This window comes from Anopheles bellator, chromosome 1 (assembly GCF_943735745.2).
Source record: "Anopheles bellator chromosome 1, idAnoBellAS_SP24_06.2, whole genome shotgun sequence".
Taxonomy (NCBI): domain Eukaryota; kingdom Metazoa; phylum Arthropoda; class Insecta; order Diptera; family Culicidae; genus Anopheles; species Anopheles bellator.
In genome coordinates, this window is record NC_071285.1 from 54,879,395 (window position 1) to 54,902,002 (window position 22,608).

The following is a 22,608-nucleotide window of genomic DNA, read 5'->3' on the forward strand; positions in this document are numbered from 1 at the left end:
GATATTGTGGTCCAGAGTTGAAGGAATTTTTCATTCCATGCGAGTGTGCACCGTTTTTTCTCACCTTTTCTCCGTACTCCGACATATCCGGATTCATGTCTGCTCGTCGAACGGCTGCATGCCTGTGTTTTGTACCTTCCTTGTCCCTTATGAGCGCGATTGATTGACAGTCGTCTCCGGATCGCGATTTGTTTCTTCCTCATATTCGCTGGCCCCCTCCGTCGGATGGTGATAACATAATTCCCGGCGTGCGCACGGCCACGGAAAGCACCATTGCAACAAGATGCACAGTTTGTTGTCAAACGGCCTGTGGGGCCGGTTGTGGATGTTGTCCGACAACTTTCTCAACGTTCGTTGCTGGCGGGAGCTGCCGTCGATGATTTTCAGTTTTTATCAAGCTATCAATATGCGAGTGTTAGGGGAAAAACAAACGGGCAACGCAGCGACAGTCCTAATGGACTTAAGCTAGTCCTTAAAGAGTGTGGTGATAACGTATCATCCACTGAGATGCGTGTCACGATCAGACTGTTTGTTAATGTGTTAGTGATTGGGGTAGGATCTAAGATATGTTTTCCGTAGCAGACAAACAGCATCCACAGTTCATACGCATTTGGATTCACGTCTGGCACAGCTAGAGGTGAACATTTTCTAGTCTGAAAGTTCTACAAAAATCAGGTCTCGTTTGACCTTCTTTGTATGTAACTCGTTCATCGATGTGAAGGTCGTCTGGTCCCCAAAATGGCGTCGAATAACGTGCTGCACACCGAACAAAGTCGCCCCGTTTTAAATCAAGCGATTCAACGCACACAGACTTCATTTCGTGCCTCGTTTGAGTGGTTTCCTGCAGCTCAGAGTCAGAGGCCTTAAATAGTATTTATTTCGAACGGATGTCGTCATTAGGAGGCGATATCAATGTTCCGATCTCTGACTATTCTTGGCCCACTGCACCAGACGTACTATTAAATTTATCGAGCCCAGGCCACTTATAGTGTAGTCTTTAAATTGTTCAAATTGAGGAACAACTTAATATTAAATTTCTGCCCGCTTAATTGGAAAGTAAACTTCTGCCCAAATCGGTCAGTTTAAAAAGAAGATATTGATCTTCATTACACTAATTAGAAAAATAAATAAATATTCCAAAAACGGCGACTCCATTGTCGTCATAAGGCCGGGGCCCCACGCAGCATCGATCGGATTGGAGCAATTAGTAAACAAATCCATCTGTTGTGAAATGGTTGGAATAATTTAAATTTAAACACCACATCACCGGGCACCACCGGCGAAAGAGGATCACGCCCCTCTGGAGGAGGCCCCCGTGGGGTGGTGGTGGCCATTATTATTTCTGTCAAGGAGCCGGCGTCGGCGGCGGTGACGATGTTTTCTCGTTATCGTGTTTGCCAATGGCGCCGCGTAGCCATTAATACATTTTTCGCGCTCGCCGCTCGCCACTCGGCGGCTACCAACGCAATTAATCCGCGCCTCGTCCGCCTTTTAGTCCGCCAGCGGTGGCCAAGGAACACACACCCACCCGGCGGAAATCCTGACGGCCTTCCACCCCATTGCGCGCACGGGCTTCTCTGCATAATCGGCCTCTCGGCCGATCCCATATTTTTTAAACGACTGCGTGGTGCGGGTCCTTTCTTCCATGGCGACAGGAATTTCTTCCTAATGTCATCGACGGGAAACAAAAATCGGCTTTCCAACCCCGCGGGTCCGGGTTCCGTCGGGCGGCCGTTTTACACTAAGCGAACCCACACACGCGCACTCCAACGCAGGCACCTCCCGGCGCGCGTCGTGCGTCACAAGCGTGCGCGTGTCCACCCGCGGCATTTTATAAATAAAAACGTAATTTCCCGCTCCAAACTGTGTGCGCTGTGGCTCCATTTGGTTGGGTTTCGGGGTGTCATTGCGTGTCCTCCCAAGATTACCGGCTTCTGGTGGTGTTGGTGCCAGTGTGGTGCCCGTTAAGCCGTTCCGATCGGTCGATTTCCATGTTTTGCCAACACACCGGGGCGGCGCTTGGTGAAGGGTTGGGAGAGTTAATCAACATGAAACCCCCTTCGAAATGTGGCCAACAAGTTATGAACGCCATAAAAAATTTGGGGGTCCCCAGGAAAAAGGTTCACGGGGCTCGCACGTGGAGCACGGCCGCAGGGTATCAATCATCAGGTGAGCGCCCACTCGGCGCTGGCGGTTGCGCGGTCCTTTCTACCTTTTAGCCAAAACTATTGCTAAGCCCGCCCGCGGCAAGGTGAGACCTCCTTTAGATATCCTTTAGACCTATTGCGGGGACCACAAACGCACGCAAACCCGGCGGGCCCGGGCACGTGTCACGGTGTATTTAACGTCGTTTAGTGAGGTCTGTGGTTTTTGGGTTCCTAACAGCGCGGTATATCCTTTTGTGGAGCGAAAGTGTCACGAGCCTCTAACGCCGCATTTGGCGTATTGATATTCGCGTGACACGCACCATCGCTGAGGTGCGTGAATAAAAACCGTCCTACGGTTTCATCCACTCATTGTGGTTTACAAAATGCCCATTGGTTCCTCTTTATGTCGACCGTTTGTCAATTCTTATTGTCACGTATTTCGTTGGTCAAAGATAGAGAGAGAGACTAAACCAACTTTAATCGAGACCTCAAGGTCACCAAACAAGCTTTTGTTGTTAACAATTTTTTGTCTTCCCCTTTTTGTTTGTGGAAAACTTTATTCTGCCATTTTTGCTGTTCGAATAGACATTCTAATCAGATTACCTTAACCTTCCTTCTTTTCTTTGCAGCAGAGGGCGTTTGTGGTTGCGGCGAGTGTGCGACCAGCGGTGGCGGCGCAGTACCGGGCGGTGGCGGCGGCGGCGGCAGCGGCACGGTTGCGACTTCCGGGGCTATGGGCGCCCCGTCCAACGGCTCCAAGACGGCACATTCAAAGGTTGCAACCGGAGGAGGTCATGCCAACACGCAGACCTCCAGCAAGCGCTCGAGCAGCGGCGCCGACGGCGACTATCAGCTGGTGCAGCACGAGGTGCTCTACTCACTGTCCGCCCAATATGAGGTAAGTCACCGGACCCGGCCGAGGAGGAGGCTGTTCATGTAGTTGACCTGGGAACGGGAACTTCTGGATCTGGGAACTCGCGCGGGAAGCGTCTCTTAAAATCTTGAGCCGGACCAAACGATTTTACTGCCCAGCGACCTATCGTATCTTCCTCCTTATCCCTCCCAAGTTCCCCGTTTTGGAGTGTCGAAGAACTAGCGGCTTCGGCGTTATTCAGAGACTAGGTACTCGTCTGTAAAAACGGAAATCGTGCACCCCTAAAGCGCTTTTTGATCTGTTTGTTGGTCTAGGTTTATGAACTCTTTCTCGTCTCCGTGAGTTGACCACGGCCGCCAGCCTACCCGCCAAGCAGATATCTTATCTCAGCCCCAAAATTTCGTGATTTTTTTTTCGTCGGCCTCGGCGATCTTTTTGTGGTAATTGTTTCTGCAAAGCGAGTGAAGCAAGTTTCGCCTGGCCTCGCCGCCGGCAACCCGTCGTAAGTCGTAAATCAGTGCGTCACGAATGTCTCGTAGGCTCGCTCACTGCTTTACGACTGGGCGTGGGGCTGGGGACCCTACGGGAACCTCGTTACACCTCTGAGGGGTAAGGTGATTTCCAAATTTTTCCGACTTCTAGAACCATCATTGTGCGGTTGTTGACGTCGACTTGACCAAGAACTCTTTTGAAATGTCCTCCCACGGGGAGTGGATCCCAGTGATTCACGCGCACCACCGTCCGAGCCACGCACAACCTTCCCAGCTGTTCCTTATGCGTGGAATTTGGAGTGCTGACAGGTTTGTATATTCTTGCGGTCTCAAACAGCCTCATCTATAGGTGCGCGACAATCTGGTATCGGTTTTTAATCATCCGGTTTTCAATCAGAACGAACCGTTTTTGGTGGAACTCTCTATAATTAGACGCTTATTGCGCTGGGTCCAAACCCCCTCAGAAGGTATCTCTTGGGACCTTGGACTGTGGCCTCGAAAACACTCCACTCGAGGCTTCTTCCACAGCCTAGACTCTAGACTCGGGGCGGTCCAGACCGCGCTAGGACCGCTAGTCACGGACACACGAGTGCCTGTGGGAGTTACCACCGCTCCGATGATGAGTAAAGTGTGTAAATTATTGTTGGATAAAATAGGAAAACCACCCCCCGCTCAGCAACAATAATGTACTGCACACGCTCACGCTTTCCTCTCGGACCCCGTCGAACCGAGCCACCGAGAGAGTCTGCGGTGGTGGTGTATACGACCGTGAAGATAACGGAAAAGACGGGTGTAATTAAGAACAACTAGCGGCATGCACCTCCCGGCCGCCGAGCTCGGCCCGCGAATGAAAACTTCAGCAACAACGGGGTTTCCCCACAACACACAGCTCGCAATAACTGTCTTCTCCAGTACTGTGGTGGTGGCTCCTTGGCGTAGTCGGCGCTTGACGCTACCTTCCCCATCATCAGCCCAGCCCAGAAGGAAGGAAAAAAGTGGCCTCGCCAAAGTGCAATATCAATAGGCAACAGAAACAAACATCATAAAAACGCGCTGGCTGACGCAAATTGCGCCGTGAGCGTTCATTGCCCTTGCCCCAGGGCGCAGTGTGGCCTTTGGTGTCGCTTCCTTTTCCTTTCCCTTGGGGGGATTGGATGTTGTTGCCCACTCGCTGTGCTTCCCCCCACAAACGGTGGAGCACTATTCTCTGAGTATGTGGCCCCATTGACATATCTTCTTGGTCGTTGGATGCAAAGGACTCCGGCTTAGTGTGTAGTCGTTCTTCTGGCAAGTCGACTCAGGATCATTTGCAGTCGTCTCTTCCGACGACGCAGTACCGGATGCCCGGTGAAGATAAAAAGCAAAAGTGAAGTGCCAATTTGCCATTTCGGTTGGGCGACCCAAGGGTGTACTAGGTTTTAGGGTATACGCGCCGCTCGCTCGCGTCATAAACATACCGAAGATAATGTTGCGTATAAGGGCGGCATGATTTGTTGTCGAGGATTCCGAACGGACGCAGCACCATGTCACCTAATCCTTCGGCAGACTGCAACGACCAAACGGCAGACCAAAAGGGTCCCGAGACTTCCAAAGCCCGCCGGGCAGAATTTGTTTTAAAGCCCTCGAAAAGCCGCAATTCATGTAGAGAGGTACCACAGGAAGTCCAGTCCAAACCTTCCGTGGGAAATTGGATACTGCGTCGCCTTTCGGGGGCCGGCTTAGACAGCTAGAGACCTTAGCGGCGGGGCCTGTCTGCGTCTGAGACGACGAGGAGCTCCTTCATTCGGTAAGAAAATCGATGTCGCCCGCGCGCCATATGCGCGCTCCATCAATCGATCGAGGACCACCACCGAACCTGCCGACACCACTTTCAGAGCCAGACGCTCGTGTAAAGGATCCCCCGGTCGGTCGATGGCCAAGGTTGTAGTCGCCGCCCCCTGCTCTAGCTGTTTACAGACAGTATTATCAAGGCTTGCGAGATTTACCCTTAGCTCGTTCCGTTCTTTCTCTCTCACCGGTTTGTCGTTCCGATTTGCTGCGGTTTGTTGTGCGATACCGGACGAGATATGTTTGGGGTTTGATTTTCTTTTTTTTCGTTGCAGTCCCCAGACCGGCTAGGACCGGAATTAACGGGACGCTCCTTAGAAGACGGCTGCTGGATCCGATATCCGATCGCCGCCGTGTCTGGGCCGTATCCGGGCACTCGTAAACCTTGGCACCCCGAAGGGTTGTCGCCCGCGGAATCGAGCAAGGGTGATGGCAATAAGTTTGGGATTTTAATAGTGTGTTACGCAAGGCGCACCTTTTTGGTAGTCTGACAGCGCGGACAACTACTTGTTGACGTTGCGTGTCCTACCTGCATTGTAAGAGTAATCGCCCAGCGCATACATAATGTCTGGGATGTTCCGCATGGCAGGATGTTCCGAACGTTCCACCGTGAACTCTCCCCGAATCGGGTTTTTGGTGTGAATGAAATTTCACTCAAACTGGACACACTCACATCCTGCACCTCTTGGTGTGTGAAGCCATTAGCGCGAAGTATCTCTTGTCCACATGAAGGTGCTGCGGGTTGTTTCGCGGTTTCGTCCTCTCTCCCGCAGTTGTCTGCTCATTAAAACCCATCATCGACACCGCCGGTGTGTTACGATGACGAAACGTAAAATAAATAGTCGTTGGTGGTGGGTACATCGGCACCGACCCATCTCTAACCCTATCCTATGGATTGTGCGCCGCCCGTGTGAATATGGTGGCGGCAGTGGCCAGTCGCTGTGAATAATTTCCTACGCGACCAGAGCACACAGGCTGCAGACTGCGCTGCTCTGTGCAAACTGTCATTATCTCTACACCACCGACACAGAGAGAAAGAGAGAGAAAGGTCCCCCCATTATTATACAGGGCAGGCGAAACGCACCACCGGCGGTATCCCTTCGGAACTTTCTCTTCACCACCGGCGCAATATGTTGGCAGCATGACGACGACCCCCCTTCTTGTGGTCGCTGGCCGGGCGTAGCTTGAAATGGGAGGCGGACAGCAGCTGGTAGCCACTTTGACGTTTGCGCGTTTGACGTATTTGACGTAGCCCAACAATGGGCCCTCCCGAACTTTGGCCTCGGCCGAGGATAATCTTTGGTTGCTAACCGCAGTAGTAGCCGCCGCCGACCGGTCGGCAGAGATGAGTGATAAGTTCACGCAAAGAAGAACTGACCATGCGGTGGTGGGGTATCGTGACAGGCAAATAGCAGGCAGCAGCACAACAACCGGGAGGGCGAACGTGGATCTCGGCCGGTCCCACTATCTTATCGATTGCTGGGTAGAGTCTGATCGGCGTGTTGCTCGCAACCCACTCGCAATCGGGCTCCAATAGTAGCTCCTATTGTGTACTGTGGCTCGTGGTTATTTTTAATGGCGTCCATGTTTGACCGGGCTATTGCGTGGAGGGAGACCCCGATCACAGGGCGATTATCTGGGCGTGTTCAGGAGGATGACCACGACGAAAACAAACCATTATCGGGCGGGGGTCGCGGGTGGGTCGGGTTTTTATTTAGAATTGTAATAGGAGTTCACCAGATAACCGTTTTCGGTGAACCACCTCCAGTCCAGAAAATAACAAATAGATGCGCCCTTTCAAAGTGGTACTTCTGGGTATTTTCGAAAGGGTTTTCGTTTGCTCTCTTTCGTCATCGTTTTCTTCGAAGCATTCGTTTTAATTCGTGTCTCCAGTGACATTATTTTATGTGCCAAAGGTCACAAGTTATCCAATGCGAAGATTAAGGTGAACGGAGGAGGGACCGATCACAAAGATTGCAACATTTCTTGGTTTAAAAATCAAAGCTCTGTTACGCCACGTGCGACCAGCCGAGTCGAATGTTGGTCAGTTTCTGTTTCTCGGATTCTGGGCTCCGATAAAATCTTGTTTATGAGCTTCATCTTCGTCAATATGATAGCAGTTCCCGGGAATATTAAATGGAGAAATTTTTAAAGAACAAATACTTTTTGTAGATTTCCGGCATGTTTCTCCAAAATATTCTGCTGTTTCTCACACTTCGTTGAAGATGATCCCAACAAGACAATTATTCATCAAACTGACCGATCTTTTATCACGTCACGTTCTGTTACAGAAATGGGGTATCTTTCATTTGGTAGGAATTCTTTTAGCTGGGTAAAGACGAACGGAATAACAACGGAACGTAGTCTCGGCCTTCACGGGTAACGCCGTGGTACATGTGCGATGAAAATGGATCATCAATCGTACAGCTTTCTAGATACATTGAACATTATAAACTGAAATTGGTCAACTAATCTAGAAAAACATGATAAAGGCCCAGAATGAATGTTTTAGATAGATTTTGCATCATTGTTAATATCCACAATCCACTGTCGCGTTTCATTTGTCTAAACGGGCACAAACTTGCCTTCACGCTTCACTGGCCTCTGCGGTCCGGCTTTGGGGATGCCGAGCCCCGAACATGTCGCAACAACCTGTTCACTCTTGCGCACCACTGCCACTTCGGGTGTGCGACATGCCGTTGCGTCGATCGAATTCGACAGTATTGCTTCAGCGCACACTTCTTGAAGAACTCTACTAGAAGATTGGTCGCCTCGTGTTTCTGTTGCTGAGCCCTCCATACTTCGATCGCGAGAACACTAATCACATATTCAGAATGAGAAGTCAAGTTGGCGTTTTGGGTCACATGTTTCGATCCCGCCCAATGATCATCCACCAGCACAACGGCACAATGTTGTCCACGATCTCTCCGGATTGCGTACCGGCGGCGCTGGCGATTGTTGTGAGCTGACGTTGTGTCTTAATCTCTTCTTCATTAGAATGCATTTTCAAAACTGGCCAGCGCAAGCGCAGGTGGCCCCCCCATTGTATGCGGCGCTAGTTTTGCTACCGCGCACCATAAACGGGCGAGGTCTTTTCTGCCTCTCGCTGGGAAGGTGTTTATGAGTTATGGGACAGTCTGCTGTGGTGCAAATGGCTGCTCGCCCAGCAGCATGCGGCCTTTTCATGCACGATCAGCCACCAGACCTCGGCGGGGCTTGCGCTTGCACACCACAGCCGCCAACAGACCACAGCCGCGCGCCATTGCGCCCTCATTGGTGGCTTGCTGTTGGGGTGTTTCATAAAACATAGGCCCCCGACTCCGAGAAGCTTATCTGATTTGCGGTTTTCAATTGACCGAGAAACCGAGCACTGTACTGACTGTGGGGTCCATCCCGGGGGCTTGTGGAATATTTCGAACATTGTGTTGCAAGTATATATGTGTGCGTGCTGAGCCCCACAGCCACAGTAATTTGTGTTGGTGGTGAGCCCGTTTGCGCTGTACTCTTTCCCAATTTGCTCCCCTGAGGTCGAGCCAAATTTTAAAACAAATAGAATGAATCCGCGCATGAATCGGCAGCAGCAGCGCTGCTGGGGCACTACTACTGTTGGAGTGTCCCTCTCAGAAGTCTGTGGCCGCGCTCCGTGTTGTCGCTGCAGGTTGCTGCTGCTGCTGCTGCTGCTCTGTGGGTATCCCGTTTTTTGCGGCTGTCGTTTTTCGCCATTTCGCCCACTTTGAACCAGTTTACTGTTGGCCACCACACATCTTGCCGCCCCAAAAATGGTTCTCGTTTCCTTTTCTCCGCCATTATTATGATTTTTTTTCCCCGTTGCTGTCACCATTCACTTGGCCGCCGGGCCCGGTGGGGTTGACAAGAAAATTAAGGAAACACTCGGCGCAACAAAAAAAACCGACAACTCACAACAGCACCAAGCCAGCACCAGGCCAGGCCAGCACCGGGCGCAGTAGTCATTAAGCCGATGGTGGTGTGACCTCAAAACAAACCTTGGTTCAACTTTTTCGGCTCCACGTAGATTTTGCCAACCCCAACAACCGGTCGCGCGCGGCGCTCGTCAGAACATTATTTGCGCCCGGTTTTTTTTGCTGTCGTTTCGTGACCGGCCCCAAAACATGTTTTAAGGGCTGTGTTGGTTTGTATGTGTGCACTCTGAGGTCTACCGTTTTTTTCTTTTATTAATATGCCCCCGGTGGCTCGTTTCGTTTCGATCACTCGTCGCACGCTGCTGCTACTTTCACAATTTCATCGGGGCATGTAGAGTACCCGCCGCTGCCGCTGCTACTACTGCGGCGTGTCCACCGGCCCGACGGGTGCTAAATTTTATTTCGTCTCTCCGAAGGCGGCATCTTTGGCCAGTGCCTGCCCTCTCCACACTCTCCTCCAGGTGGCCCCCGGGCAGCCAGATTGGCTGCCCCCTCCCGAAAGAGGAGCGCAAAACCGGTTCCGTTAGTTTTAGGCAAAGCGAACGGACGGCCGAACGATTTTTATGGTTCTGGGGCGCCGAGTGTTAAACCGATCAACCGGTAGCCGCCACCGACGGGCGGCGAAGGGTCTACCGGGGGTGACCCGTGACAACGTTTACGGTTAGGTGACTTGATGACTTCCGCGGGGAAAAGAAAACGACCCTCTCAGGGTCGGTCGTCGTGTCCAGCTCTCGAATCCTCTCTGGGTCGTGTGCGCCACTGATCAAAGTTTCCTCTCTCTTTTCCTTTTCCGGTGCAGGTTCTAGAGTTTCTCGGCCGTGGCACGTTCGGGCAGGTGGTGAAATGCTGGAAAAAGGGCACCAGCGACATCGTCGCCATCAAGATCCTGAAGAACCACCCGTCGTACGCGCGCCAGGGCCAGATCGAGGTGTCGATCCTGAGCCGCCTCAGCCAGGAGAATGCGGACGAGTTCAACTTCGTGCGGGCGTTCGAGTGCTTCCAGCACAAGAACCACACCTGCCTGGTGTTCGAGATGCTGGAGCAGAACCTGTACGACTTCCTCAAGCAGAACAAGTTCTCGCCGCTGCCGCTGAAGTACATCAGGCCGATCCTGCAGCAGGTAAGTCACAGTCCGTTACGCGCCTCTTCGGTGTTTCTAGAACACCCCCGGATTATTGTGGCTTCGTCCAGTGGTTTCGGCGTGATAAGGAATAGCAGTTCGGACCTCGGACGGGGGGTGGTCAGTTATCGTCTGTAGCCCTTTATCGCGCAGAAACTGTGGTCTGCGCGAAGCCCGTGGTCGTAACGTTGTTGGTAATTCATTGCTCCAGGAAGAAATATTATCTGCGGTCCGCCACTCGGTGTGGTGCCCATAAGTGTGCGGTTCTTCAAAGCACATTGCGCCCAAGATCGAGTCCCAGTTCTACCCCGATCTTCCCGTTACAATTTCGGGTCGCCCAAAGGATCCGCAAAGGGCCTTTTCCACAAACAAGTGCCCAATGAAATGCGATCCCCAAAGTCAATTGGGTGTCCGCAAGGGTTGATTATGGGGTCGCCTCTCCTTGCGCTCGCCCAAAACCTGTTTTGCGACTGCACATTAATTTTGTGCCAGGTCTGGGGTTTGGCCTCTGCGATCGTTGTCGTCGTGGTCTCATTGGGATCGACGGCGCGGCGTGCTCTGCTGTTGAATTTGCCTTTCGCCCTTTTCCTTTTGTGCGGTGCGATTACGATCGACGATTTATTTCGACGGCAGAGACCGTGAAGTCCCGGGCCGGTTGCGTTACGCGTTGCCACAGCCAAGGAGCAGGTTTATTTTATTTTTAATGCTTGACCCATCCAACTGTCGATACAAGGCGCGAGCGCAGCGACCAGAGGGCACCAGGATGCAGGTCCTCTCTGGTTGGTGCTGCTGCTGATGCGTTTCGAATAATAATTTACTCAAGCCAGAGCAGCAGCATTCCCTTGGATCACTTGCTGCTCGGTTGGTAAACGTTTCGTGCAGCAATTAATGTGTATGTGCACCCCGGCGATCGCGTTGGCGCACCACCTCCTTCGCCTTTACGAACGATCTTTATGCGCTGAATGTCAGTCGGGGTCCGGGGTGCTGCTGCTGGCGCGGTGTACATTTCTCCATTCTACTTTACGGTGAGGCCACGGCGTGCTCGCTGATGAAGAAAGACTCATCGGGTCGTCGGGAAGAGCGTGTAGGATGTAGGGCATCGCTTTATTTTCTTCTTCTCGCACCGATTCGACCGATCTCTCTAGCCAATCACCACCCCGAACCAGTGTGTGTCCTACGCTGATCTGGCCCTGGCCAGAGGCAGCAGCAGCTGGCAGGCAGACAGAGGCAGGCAGGCACCAGAACCCCGAACCCCGGCGAGACTACAAAACCCCGGCTTGTTCGCTGCCAGCTCCCCGGCAATCCCCGCGCGCGCAGACCAAGACAAAATTTGCATAGGGTTTTGTACACAGGAAATCAGGCCCCCGGTCCGATCCCCCAAGGCGATGGTTTTCGGGGCCATCCTCTCCGCTTGCTGGCTGGCTGGCTGGCTGGTGGGGCTCTCACCGGACGCTGGGATGTCATTTTGCTTATCTCTTCCTTCGGTTCGGTTCGACCGGGCACATGAATTTGACCGGCCCACAGATGCTCTTGATTGGAAGCATCCAGCACCCGGTCGGTGGAGCTTTCATTTCGTTGATGGGTGACCCAATAAGGGTTGCGCTGCTCGCGGGAACCGAGGCAAAAACAGCGAGGCCCGGCGATTGTTGCTAACGGGATATAAGAGCGCTGTCTGTGGCCTCAGCTGGCTCCTCTGCCTCAGCCGAGGAGCAGAGTCTGGCGAATAATGCATACAAATCAATCAACTCTCAACAGGTTTCAGTCAACCGCACGGAGCAGCACCAGGGCGCGCACTGTTGATGATCATCAAAGTTGAGTTTATTATGACCGTGATGCTGCGGCGCGGCATCACTTGGCGAAGCAGCAGCGCACAGTTAATGCTGGGCCGTGGCGTGCCCCAGAGATCGTGCACCCGTTTCTCAGCCGGCCACCGACGTCTCTCTGTCCCGATAATCATACGCACAAGACACTTGGACTCTTCTTGGCATGGTGATCTTTCGAATATTCTTTTTGCGGCGGCGGCACAGATAAGCGTAATCATCATCAATTCTGTGTGTCCCGCCATCATGCAGTCGACTGCTTCATGTAGCAGCATCTTTCGCACGATGATGAATGCTTTTTAATCATCGTTTTAAGTTGGTTCTCGGGGAGGCTCAACCACGCTAAAACAGCACGAAACGCTTCTTTTTTTGGAACAAACGCACCCGAGCACGATTCTCTGGATATGGAAATGGAGGTCTCTGCCTTTATCGCGCCCGTGTGTTGTGTCATCGTTAACGGTGGCGCAGCATCCTTAAAAGGGGTGTAACGAGCGTGTGTGTTGCTCGGGGACAGTTTCTGTGGCCGCACAAAAATGGACCTAAAAACCAAGCCTCCCGCTGCTCTGTAGGTGGTGGGGTGAATCAGGCAACCTGGCAACCTGATGCGCGCGCGCCCCCCTTTTGGGGATGAGATAGTTACATAGGTGAGCTGCTTATGACATCATTTTTCTCAATTAAAACCCGACGATCGATGATCGCTAATAACGGGAGAATTTATCTCGGTACTTTTGGCACCCTCTCGCGGCCAACATCTTAAACCTTTGGCAGCAGATTATTGTTGTTGTATTGAGTTTTGTGCTTCACTTTTCGACCGTAAATAGAAAGCACCTCCCGGGTTGTTGGTGATGCATCGCTGAACTGTTGTGAATAGCACAACCACCGGGGGCTTACGGGGAAGGCCTCATTCCGAATCGGTGGGCCTCCTTTCTCAATCGGTCCATTGCAGGCGCTCGCGCGCTCTGGTTTAATTGAAAAGTCTATTGTTTTGCCACACACCACAAGTCCGCGCAAGCCGCGCGCATCCACTGCGTGTGTGTTGCGCCGATTTCAGCGGCTCAGCGAGGTTTAGTTGTGTTATTTTTATTTAAATCATATGCACCCAACCGCATACGCGATTAATTGAATTTATGGCGCAATTGCTGCGCTCCGGCGAGAGTCCGCCATGTTGTGTTACAGTTCCGTGGTTTCACCGAGGCTGGTTGTTGCGCGTCGCGCCCGGGAGATTTCGAACCCAAAGTTCCGCGAAACCCTTTTTCATCCCACTTAAGTGGGTCCGTTTTTTGTTTTGCTCTGTCCAGACCGGCTGGATCCCGGTCCGGGATCCTATCACATATATGATTGTGTTTTTGCGATCGTCTTCAGTAAGGAGCGGCGTGCGCGCAGTCTGCGATTTCTGGCGGAGGCTGGCTGCTTGGTGCAGCGCCCCGTGGGCTACGACCGAACCGAAGCGGGCCAACGAAAAACGGGGGCCAGCAAAAATTGGTCCACACAACTCGCGGGCGCCACCGCCGATTGGGCCGATAATGATGGTGTGGCGTAGCAGCAGCAGCTACTGGTAGTCGGAACGGGGCCGCGCCACCATTTGAATGCCGTAAATTGCATAAATTAGTCGACGAAACTTTTGTTTACTGGTTTGGCTGGCTGGTGGGGAGGGCGCCGTCCGTCGGTTTGCTGCGTTGGCCACCACCCGGACCGACTGCGCTCATTACTGCTCTCCCATGGCCCACTGGAAAGGTCGATCTCCCCCCCGACAAGCAGTGCGTTGGCTGGCCGGCCGGCCGTCTGACTGACTGACTGGCTGTCGTAGTTATGCTTTGGATGGCCGAATGGCTCGTGGCACTAATCTTCTCCGCACTTGCGAAATTATGATTTCGCGAGACGACTGGTGGCCGCCGCCGTCGTCGTCGTAAAGAAGAGAGTAACTTTGCTGTGTGCCTTGATGGTGTGCCAATAATGCTCTTTTCCCCGAGAGCGCGCACGATGCCAATTGTGTCGCGACGTATTCGCTAAGTGGCCGATTATTTGGTGGAGGCCACGCCACGGCGACGAGGCCATTCGCCGCCGCCGCCTCGCCGGTCCCGGTTTTTGGCGCCATTTTGAACTGTGAAAACTTTTCAAATCAATCCTTAATGCAACGTCGCCCCAACGACGAACGGTGGGGCGGGCGAAGGGCGAGGAAAGCGCAGACTTGGTGGCGACACAACTGTGTGTCTGTGCGATTGTTTTAGAAGGCCGGCGGCGGCAGGTAATTAAACTATGCCCCACTTTCGAGCCACAGAAGATAAGTTATGTTCGCTGCGAATCCCCTTGGATTAATGCTTTTCTGTTCTTTTCCGCAGGTTTTGACGGCGTTGTTGAAACTGAAGCAGCTCGGACTGATCCATGCCGATCTGAAGCCGGAGAACATCATGCTGGTTGATCCCAACCGACAGCCGTATCGGTACGTATCGAGCGAAGTTTGCTGTCCACCCGACTAGTCCGACGATTACAATGGCTTCCGTTTCCCTCTTGCAGGGTGAAGGTGATCGACTTCGGGTCGGCGTCGCACGTCAGCAAAACGGTGTGCAATACGTACCTGCAGTCGCGCTACTATCGTGCTCCGGAGATCATCCTCGGGCTGCCCTTCTGCGAGGCGATCGACATGTGGTCGCTGGGCTGTGTGGTGGCGGAACTGTTCCTGGGTTGGCCCCTGTATCCCGGCTCTTCTGAGTATGATCAAATCAGGTGCGTATCCGGCGTGTGTCCTCTGTGTGCCGGCCCAAACTAAACTACCACTTCCATCCGCGCCCGCCACAGGTACATATCGCAGACACAGGGTCTCCCGACCGAGCACATGCTGAATAGTGCGAGCAAAACGGCCAAGTTCTTCTACCGGGACGTCGAGTCGACTTACCCGTTCTGGCGGTTGAAAACACCCGAGGAGCACGAGGCGGAAACCAACAACAAGAGCAAGGAGGCGCGCAAGTACATCTTCAACTGCCTGGACGACATCGGGCAGGTGAACGTGCCGACCGACATCGAGGGCGGCCAGCTGCTGGCGGAGAAGACTGATCGGCGCGAGTTTATCGATCTGCTGAAGCGCATGCTGACGATCGACCAGGAGCGCCGCATAACGCCCGGCGAGGCGCTGAACCACCCGTTCACGACGCTGGCCCATCTGGTCGACTACGCGCACTGCAACAACGTGAAGGCCTCGGTGCAGATGATGGAAGTGTGCCGCCGAACGGACTCCATGATACACACGTAAGTTACCAACGGGCCGCGCGGTCCTCGGTGCGGCCAGCACATTAATGACGGGGGTCTCTTTGCGCTTTCAGTTACAACTTGAGTGTGCAACCCACGACGGCCACGCTGGTGACGAACTTTGTGCCGAACACGACGGAGAACATGACGATCACGTTCAACAACCAGGTCCAGCGGATTGTCCGCGAGCGGGCACCCACGTACGACAACCATCTGTACCAGATCTACGGTGGGCGCAACGTGGGTCGGCAGTACAGCAACGCGCGACCCGACGCGTTCCAGCACCAGCTCGTGTCGAGCATCCTGTGTCCGACCGGCTACCAGGCGATGCCGAGTCCGACGAAGCACGTCGTGGTGGGCGGCACCACGATGCAGCCCCCGTTGCAGGTTCCCCCGCAGCAGTACGTGAACGTGCCGGTGCCGGTGTCGATGGTGGAACCGTCGTCCGGCCAGCGGATGCTGCTGACCAACGCCGTGCAACCGAACGTGGCCTGGCCCCAATCCGGGCGCCAGGTGGCGATCGTTCCGTCGTGGTCGCAGCAGCCAGGCCCGGCACACTCGCTGATCGTCGACTCGGCCCCGTTCCTGAAACTGGAAGGCATCTACCCCAATCCGCACCTCAACATCCAGACGAGCCACCACGAGCCGAAGAAGGAGTCGCCCGTGCATCATCTGGTGTAAGTATCTGCGCTGCACTGAATCCGCAAACCGACGATCGGCTTTCGGACGGTGGACAGGAGCAAGATTGTGATGTTTTTTAGTGTTCGTAAATATTCCAGCGTTTCCCGGCACGACAAGAAGGAAAGCAACCAATTGTCGCCGGTTAAGAAACGAGTCAAGGAGAACACGCCGCCGCATCAGCGCTACAACAGCAACCGGAGTCACATGTGTCCCCAGTACCACGAGACGGGCGGTGCAGTAGCTAGTAGCAGTAGCGGCAGCAGCAGCAATGCCGCACTCGGGGCCGGATCGTCTTCTTCGTCCGCCTTCTATCAGCAGCAGCAACAGTTGGGACCGCCGCACAGTGGTGGCAGTCAGCAGTCGATGCAGGCGCCCCCGGTTCAGCAGACTCAGGCCCAGGTGTCCGCACCGTCCCACCATCACCATCATCACCATTCGCAGCAGCAACCGCAGCTGACGAGTGGCGGAAGCAGCGGTGGCAGCGGTCATCACGGACACCACCATCAGCAGCAGCAACAGCAGCACTACCAGCCGGTGGATTCCGGTTCGATGCCGGGCAGTGGATCGAGCAACGTGCACCATTCGTCGTCTTCGGCCACGTCGTCATCGTACGGCGGATCTTCGATGGCAATGGGTGGTGGCAACATCCACCACAGCAGTGGCAATCACCATCACCATCAGCAGCAGCAACAGCAGCCACAGCAACAGCAGAATGGCCACATTCACCACGGTGGCCATGGTCACGGTCATCACGGGTCGTCCAACCACGGCCATGGTGGTAGTGGAGGCCATGCAGCAGCCAGCGGTGGCTATCATGCTGGTGGCAGCAACAAACAGCAGACGATCACAATCCACGATACACCGTCGCCGACGGCGGTCATAACGATTTCGGACAGCGAAGATGAGACACCGGAAGTGAAACACGGTGCGTCGTCATCGTCGTCGACGAAGGCAGTGCACCAATCGTCGACAAGCTGCCACCGTAACGGCAGTGGCCAATCGTCCTCGTGTCGTGGTGCCGGCAACGGTGGATGCGGCGTTAAGACGTCCTCCTCCTCTTCCAGCCTTGCCCACAACGGGTCATCGGGCAGTGGGGGCCACCAACATCCGCAGCATCAGCAGCAACAGCAGCAACAACAACAACAGTACCATCTGCAACCTCCGGCTCACCAGCATATGAGCGTGATCAGTAACACGGCAAATAGTGGAGCTCCCTGCGGTGGTTCCACTGGGAGCAGTAGCCGCCAGCGTAAGTCGACGGCTGTATCGTCCTCGGCGACTACGACGGCCTGTGTCACGGTGGGTGATAGCGATGGTGAGAGCGAGCGGCGCAGTCCCAAACATCAGCGTAAGTGACCAGTAATCTACCAGTGCGAAGAGATTGCGAATACCTTAACCTTCCTCTTTGTGTTCCCTGCAGCGATCAAGTACGAACAGCATGCGGGACAGTCGCAGAAGAAGCGTCTCCTGGCGATGGCTCAGAACGAGTGTTTGCTGCTGCCATCATCGTCCTCCGGACAACCGCTGCACGTACCGAAGCAGGAACCGAGTGAGTTCGTCCCGTACGAATATCCTTCCCAGCAGCAGCAACAGCAACAGCAGCAGCAGCAAATCGATAAGCGATCGTCTTGGGCCCCTCCAACGATGGGTTCTTCGTCGTCCTCGTCGCATTACGGGCACAAGCGCGAATCGTCCTCGTCGTACATGCCTTCGTCATCGTCGTCCTCTTCCGCGGCAGCAGCGGCAGCGGCCGCCGCAGCAGCAGCAGCAGCTGCCGCCGTTGGTGCAGGCAGTTGCCATGGTGGTTCGATTGGACACGCTCCACCGCCGCCGCCCCATGCCCATGCTAAGAGCACCCCGACCGGTGCCACTTCCTGGGGTGCCCCGACACCGGCCGTCTATCGTCAGCACCAGCCGAGCGCCAACACTCCGCTCGGTAGCTCGCCGGGCGCCATTCTGCAGCAGCACCACCATCAGCAGCAGCAACAGCAGCAACAGGACATCTACGCCCAGGGCGACATGTACCGTCGATCGGCGGTCTTCGTTTCGCAGGCGGCCGCCCCCTATCAGACCGCTTACAATCGCGTCGTACCGCCGCCGGCGCACAACGCCTCGAGCCGCCAGGTACGCAAGACTCCACTGAGCACCAGCTCGCCGTATGCGATGAAGGACACGGCCACCGAGCGGTTCCCGTCGTTCCCGTTGCAGGTTCTGCCCACGCACCCGCTGCCGGCGCACATCCAGTTCCCCACGGCACAGTACGGCCAGTTTGGACCGCTCAGTCCGGCCCAGATTGCCAACAAACACCACTACGCTTGGTTTGGCGAGTAAAGTGCTGCAGATTTGTTGGCGGATCGAGAGGCTTGATGGGTGATCGTGATCGTCATCCCTCACCGAGAGTGGTCGCGTTTTGTAGAGGGTGATCAGCGCTCTGTTTTTATACTTTTGTTAGCGTTTATTTCGGTATGGGAAGCTTCACCGCACGGCCCGCGCACCTCATGAACCATTGTAGCAAATGGTGTGTAGCATCATAATTAGCGTTAGGGGAAGCAAAACAGTTGTAATTTTTTTTGTTTATTTTTATATTTTTTTCTCTTTTCGCTCCATTTTGTGTCCTTCGGCTCGTCGAGGGCAAGCTCGTCGCGTTTAGGTTGCACTAGATGTGTTCCCCGATTGGCGTCCGCTATTGCGTGTTCTCTATCGCTCATGCTACTCTAACCAGGAGACAGTAGTACTATCTGTATTTGCATGTGTATTGGCCGTCTATTGACTAAGAAAAGCATGTCCTTGATGGGTCCACAATGGCTGGCTTCTGGGGAAAACTAAGGCAAAGGAAAGGTTTAATTTGGCGAACGTGAGCGGCGGCCCAGGCGGGGCTAGGATCAAGAGCAAAAGCAGAAACTTCTTTTTGTACATACAAAACGAACTGATACGGGGTTTCGCGAAGCGGTGGTGCACCTACCTACTGCCACCCGGCAACGGTGAGTGGCCATCGTCTTTGCGCGGGAAGTATACTTGAATGTAAGTTGCAAGGGTTCCCGAGGGTTTTGTGTATATTAAACTAATTGCCTCTCGTCATGCGTTTTGTACGGAGAGCGATTCTTTTTCTATAATCCTTCATTTTTCTAGTGTAGTCACTGCGAGAGGTTTTTAGTTTTGCAAAACAGTACACAAAATGGGTTAACTAAGAATCACGTAGAACAGAGAGAGAGAGGAGCGTGTGGTGTAAAAGTTTTCAAAATAGTTTGTACCTGCTCAAAACAGAAAACAGAAATTGTTCACAAACTCGGTGTGTAAACGGAGGAGAGAGACAGAGTTATACGGCTCCACGTCGTATAATGATTATGGCTAAATGTGCGAGAAGTAAATTGTAAAAATTACGCATTTATGTTGATTTTGGAAAGGTATCAATCCAAGCACAGAGAATAGCAGAAGCTGCTCTGCTGCGTATGTAAACTTACAAATTGTAGGAGCCACGCAGAGTCGTAAAATTTCGTTTGGAGTGAAAGTAAAGATGTGTGTTTTATCTAAAGTATCGTCCGATCGTGTCTCTTTAAAATACCGACCCAAATCACATTTTTTCTAAACCTTGTATTGGGCACAAGGTCTTCCTTGTGCGGCATGTGTAAGGAAATGTCCCTTAATTTCCAATTCCCCAAAGTCTGCCGAATCCGTTTGTTTGTCAGCTTCTTGTAAGCGAGGTAGCCCTTTGGTGACTCTCCTTGGGCGCCATGGCATCATCGTAGCTCGCCGAAAGGAATCTACGTAAATTAGGTTAGGCGATTTTATTTCTTATAATCTTAATTATGATCTTTGGCGACAGGTTTATGGTGTGTGTTTGTATGTAGCGGGCATCAGTGGATGTGTAGTAACAAACGTTTAAAGTAAAAATTGCCTTATGTACGTAGCAAACAGTTGAATTTAAAGTGTATAAGTGGACAACTATTAGTTTTGGAAACAGTAACACGATACCCTGAATTGGACAGAGGCGCCGGACCGTCGGAATCGCATTAGTTTTTAATTTGTACTGTACCCTTTTATACAAGCTTTACAACAGCTTAGAGGCACACTGCTGCACCGTCGGGTCTTTTGAACTAACAAACTGAAATTCCTCCGCGTAGGATACAGAATGTGTTATTGCTTTATGTTTGAAGGTTTGAAGGAAGGTTTGGGTGGCCTTTTTGTTCAACGCGTATCATTTGTTCCCCCGACGGGTTTTGGGGATTCCCGTGGAAAGAATTGACCGAGAGGCAGTGATGCCGGCAAAAATCAATTATTGCGCCGCCAAGTTCGGGCGGCGAACTATTCTATATGTCGTTTATGTTTCCTATATTTGTAAAATGGATAAAATGATTTGTGTATCACACTCTGTGTAACGCGATATATATAAATCTGCAAATGCACTACTAGGGGCTACTAGACTGGTTGGGAGAGAGATTTTACATTTTTAAACTATGCATATAACAAACTACACAAAACAAAACAAACTAATCAATCAATTTATAGAGAGACTGGCTATTTCGTATTTCATTAGCTTATTGTGTTAAGAATTTTATCGTTTACTTTAAACTTAGATCACAACATTTCTCAAAGTCAACCGTGTGAGCGCGTTTCGTTTTTCCTTCTCGTTCTCTTTGCTTGCGCTGTGTTCAGATTGCTTTACTCTTACCCGTACTACGTAACGTAATTTCTTCGCCGTCACGATCGGTCGTGCCGGGAACCCGATGAACGATCGGTTATTGTACAGTTATTTGTTTGCCTAATTTTTACCTGTGTCTGTGTCTGTTTTAGTGATTAGATTTTCTTCTTTTTTTTTACATCTTGTTAATCGCCTGCGCTGTCGCTGGCTTCTTAGTGGTAAGAAAGAATTCGTGATTTTTCTCTTATTATTCAGTGCACGAGATTACACAAAAACAAAAACCGATTAATGGGCCAATAGTTTGATGTTGTTCTCGTTATCTTATTCACGTATCAGCCGTTCTTTTTTACCTCTCTCTTTACGCGTGTTTGTGTTGCCACACCTTTATTCCACGTTTTTCCCACGCAGCAGCAGCAAACGAAATGATAATCCATTGTACGGAACTATTACAATAAAGAAAAAAAACTAAGAAAACACTGTAGAACAAAACACCAACCGCCAACAAAAACACTCGACATTCGAAATATGCGAAAGGAATGCGTGCGAGTGGAGAGCAGCAGAGCATAATGATGAATACGTTCTCGTTTATAGCATTCATGTTTTATGGTAATTCTATCTAATGGTCTACTATCAGTTACAGGAACTGCTTTTTGGAAGTAAATATTGCACATTAGCCATAGCTGTTTAATGACCGTACCGTATTCGTACCGATAATCGTAAAAAGCAAACTAGAGAGCTGCGCACAGAGAGAGAGCTACTCACACTATTGCCACGGGCCTATCGAACTACCACAATACTAGCGCACGAAAGAGCGGGTGATTTTGTGTACAGTTTTCTTCTACGTCAGTATGAATTCAAAGTATGAGCTTCAGGAGCAGCAGTAGCAGCGGGGTAGTACAGGACCGCCGTATGGCACTCATTTCATCTCTTTTTGATACTTTGAAAATAATCCCATTCACACACATTGGTGTAGCGATCGATTTTGTGTTGTTTTTCTCCCTCCTATTTACTATTAGTGACAATATATTGCCTTATGAAAATAATAACAATACACTACCCAGCAAAACAAGTGGTAACATAATTAAAATTGCATAACTCGATACATGATATATCGTTTTTTATTATGAGCCAACAACATATATGTAAGCATTACTAAAAATGGGTGTAAACGATATCTGTGTGTGTCGAGTGGAAGAAGTATATAATTTTAAAACGAATTTGTGGGATTAAAAGAAACTAACTGAGCAAATGTAAAACCTAAATGAGAGCAAAACGGTCGAAGAAGAAGCAAACAAAGAAATAAACAACAAATGAAATATATAAGAAGATGATAGAATGGTAGACAGCACACAGCCACACGTATCCAGAGCACGTTGTGGTATATGTGTATGTGTGGAGGCATCTATGAATATCAAATTAACAACAACGATCGCAAAAAGGTGCGCTGTCATTCACAGTGAAATAAAATCAAAAGAAAAAGCGAAAAATGGTTCACAAAATGAAACACTAGAAGCGAGTTGAGTTGTTTTGTTTTTATTTCCGATTTAATCTTATTTTCTTTCCAGTTCTGTTTACTCTGACTTGCTTTCTATTTTTCTTTTAGACGTTCTCGAACACAATCGGAATCGGGATGTTTCAGTGTTCGGTGTAGACGAGTTTTCAGTAGGTTTCATGTAAACGGTTGTTGGTTTTTTGCCCCTTTACTTTCTTCTTTTAATTATGTGTTTTAGTTTCAGACTTTCGGAGACTGTCATGAATGGGTTAGTGAACCAGCGCAGCAGAGGGGTTGAAATTTTAATCTCTAAATATTAAACATTATTACGCA

At 51.6% G+C, this 22,608-nt stretch overlaps 1 protein-coding gene across 1 annotated transcript in view; it reads left to right on the forward strand.

The window, feature by feature from the left end:
* The window catches only part of LOC131206655 (homeodomain-interacting protein kinase 2), a 44,270-nt gene extending 24,424 nt beyond the window's left edge, over positions 1-19,846 (forward strand). Inside the window, exons 2-9 of the mRNA XM_058199314.1 lie at positions 2,777-3,045; positions 10,080-10,400; positions 14,560-14,660; positions 14,735-14,944; positions 15,017-15,463; positions 15,538-16,140; positions 16,225-17,492; positions 17,565-19,846. Of these exons, the coding sequence (XP_058055297.1) occupies positions 2,881-3,045; positions 10,080-10,400; positions 14,560-14,660; positions 14,735-14,944; positions 15,017-15,463; positions 15,538-16,140; positions 16,225-17,492; positions 17,565-18,475 (4,026 nt within the window). The 5' untranslated portion in view covers positions 2,777-2,880 and the 3' untranslated portion in view covers positions 18,476-19,846. The remainder of the gene's footprint in view (positions 1-2,776; positions 3,046-10,079; positions 10,401-14,559; positions 14,661-14,734; positions 14,945-15,016; positions 15,464-15,537; positions 16,141-16,224; positions 17,493-17,564) is intronic.
* The last annotated feature ends 2,762 nt before the right edge of the window (positions 19,847-22,608 follow it).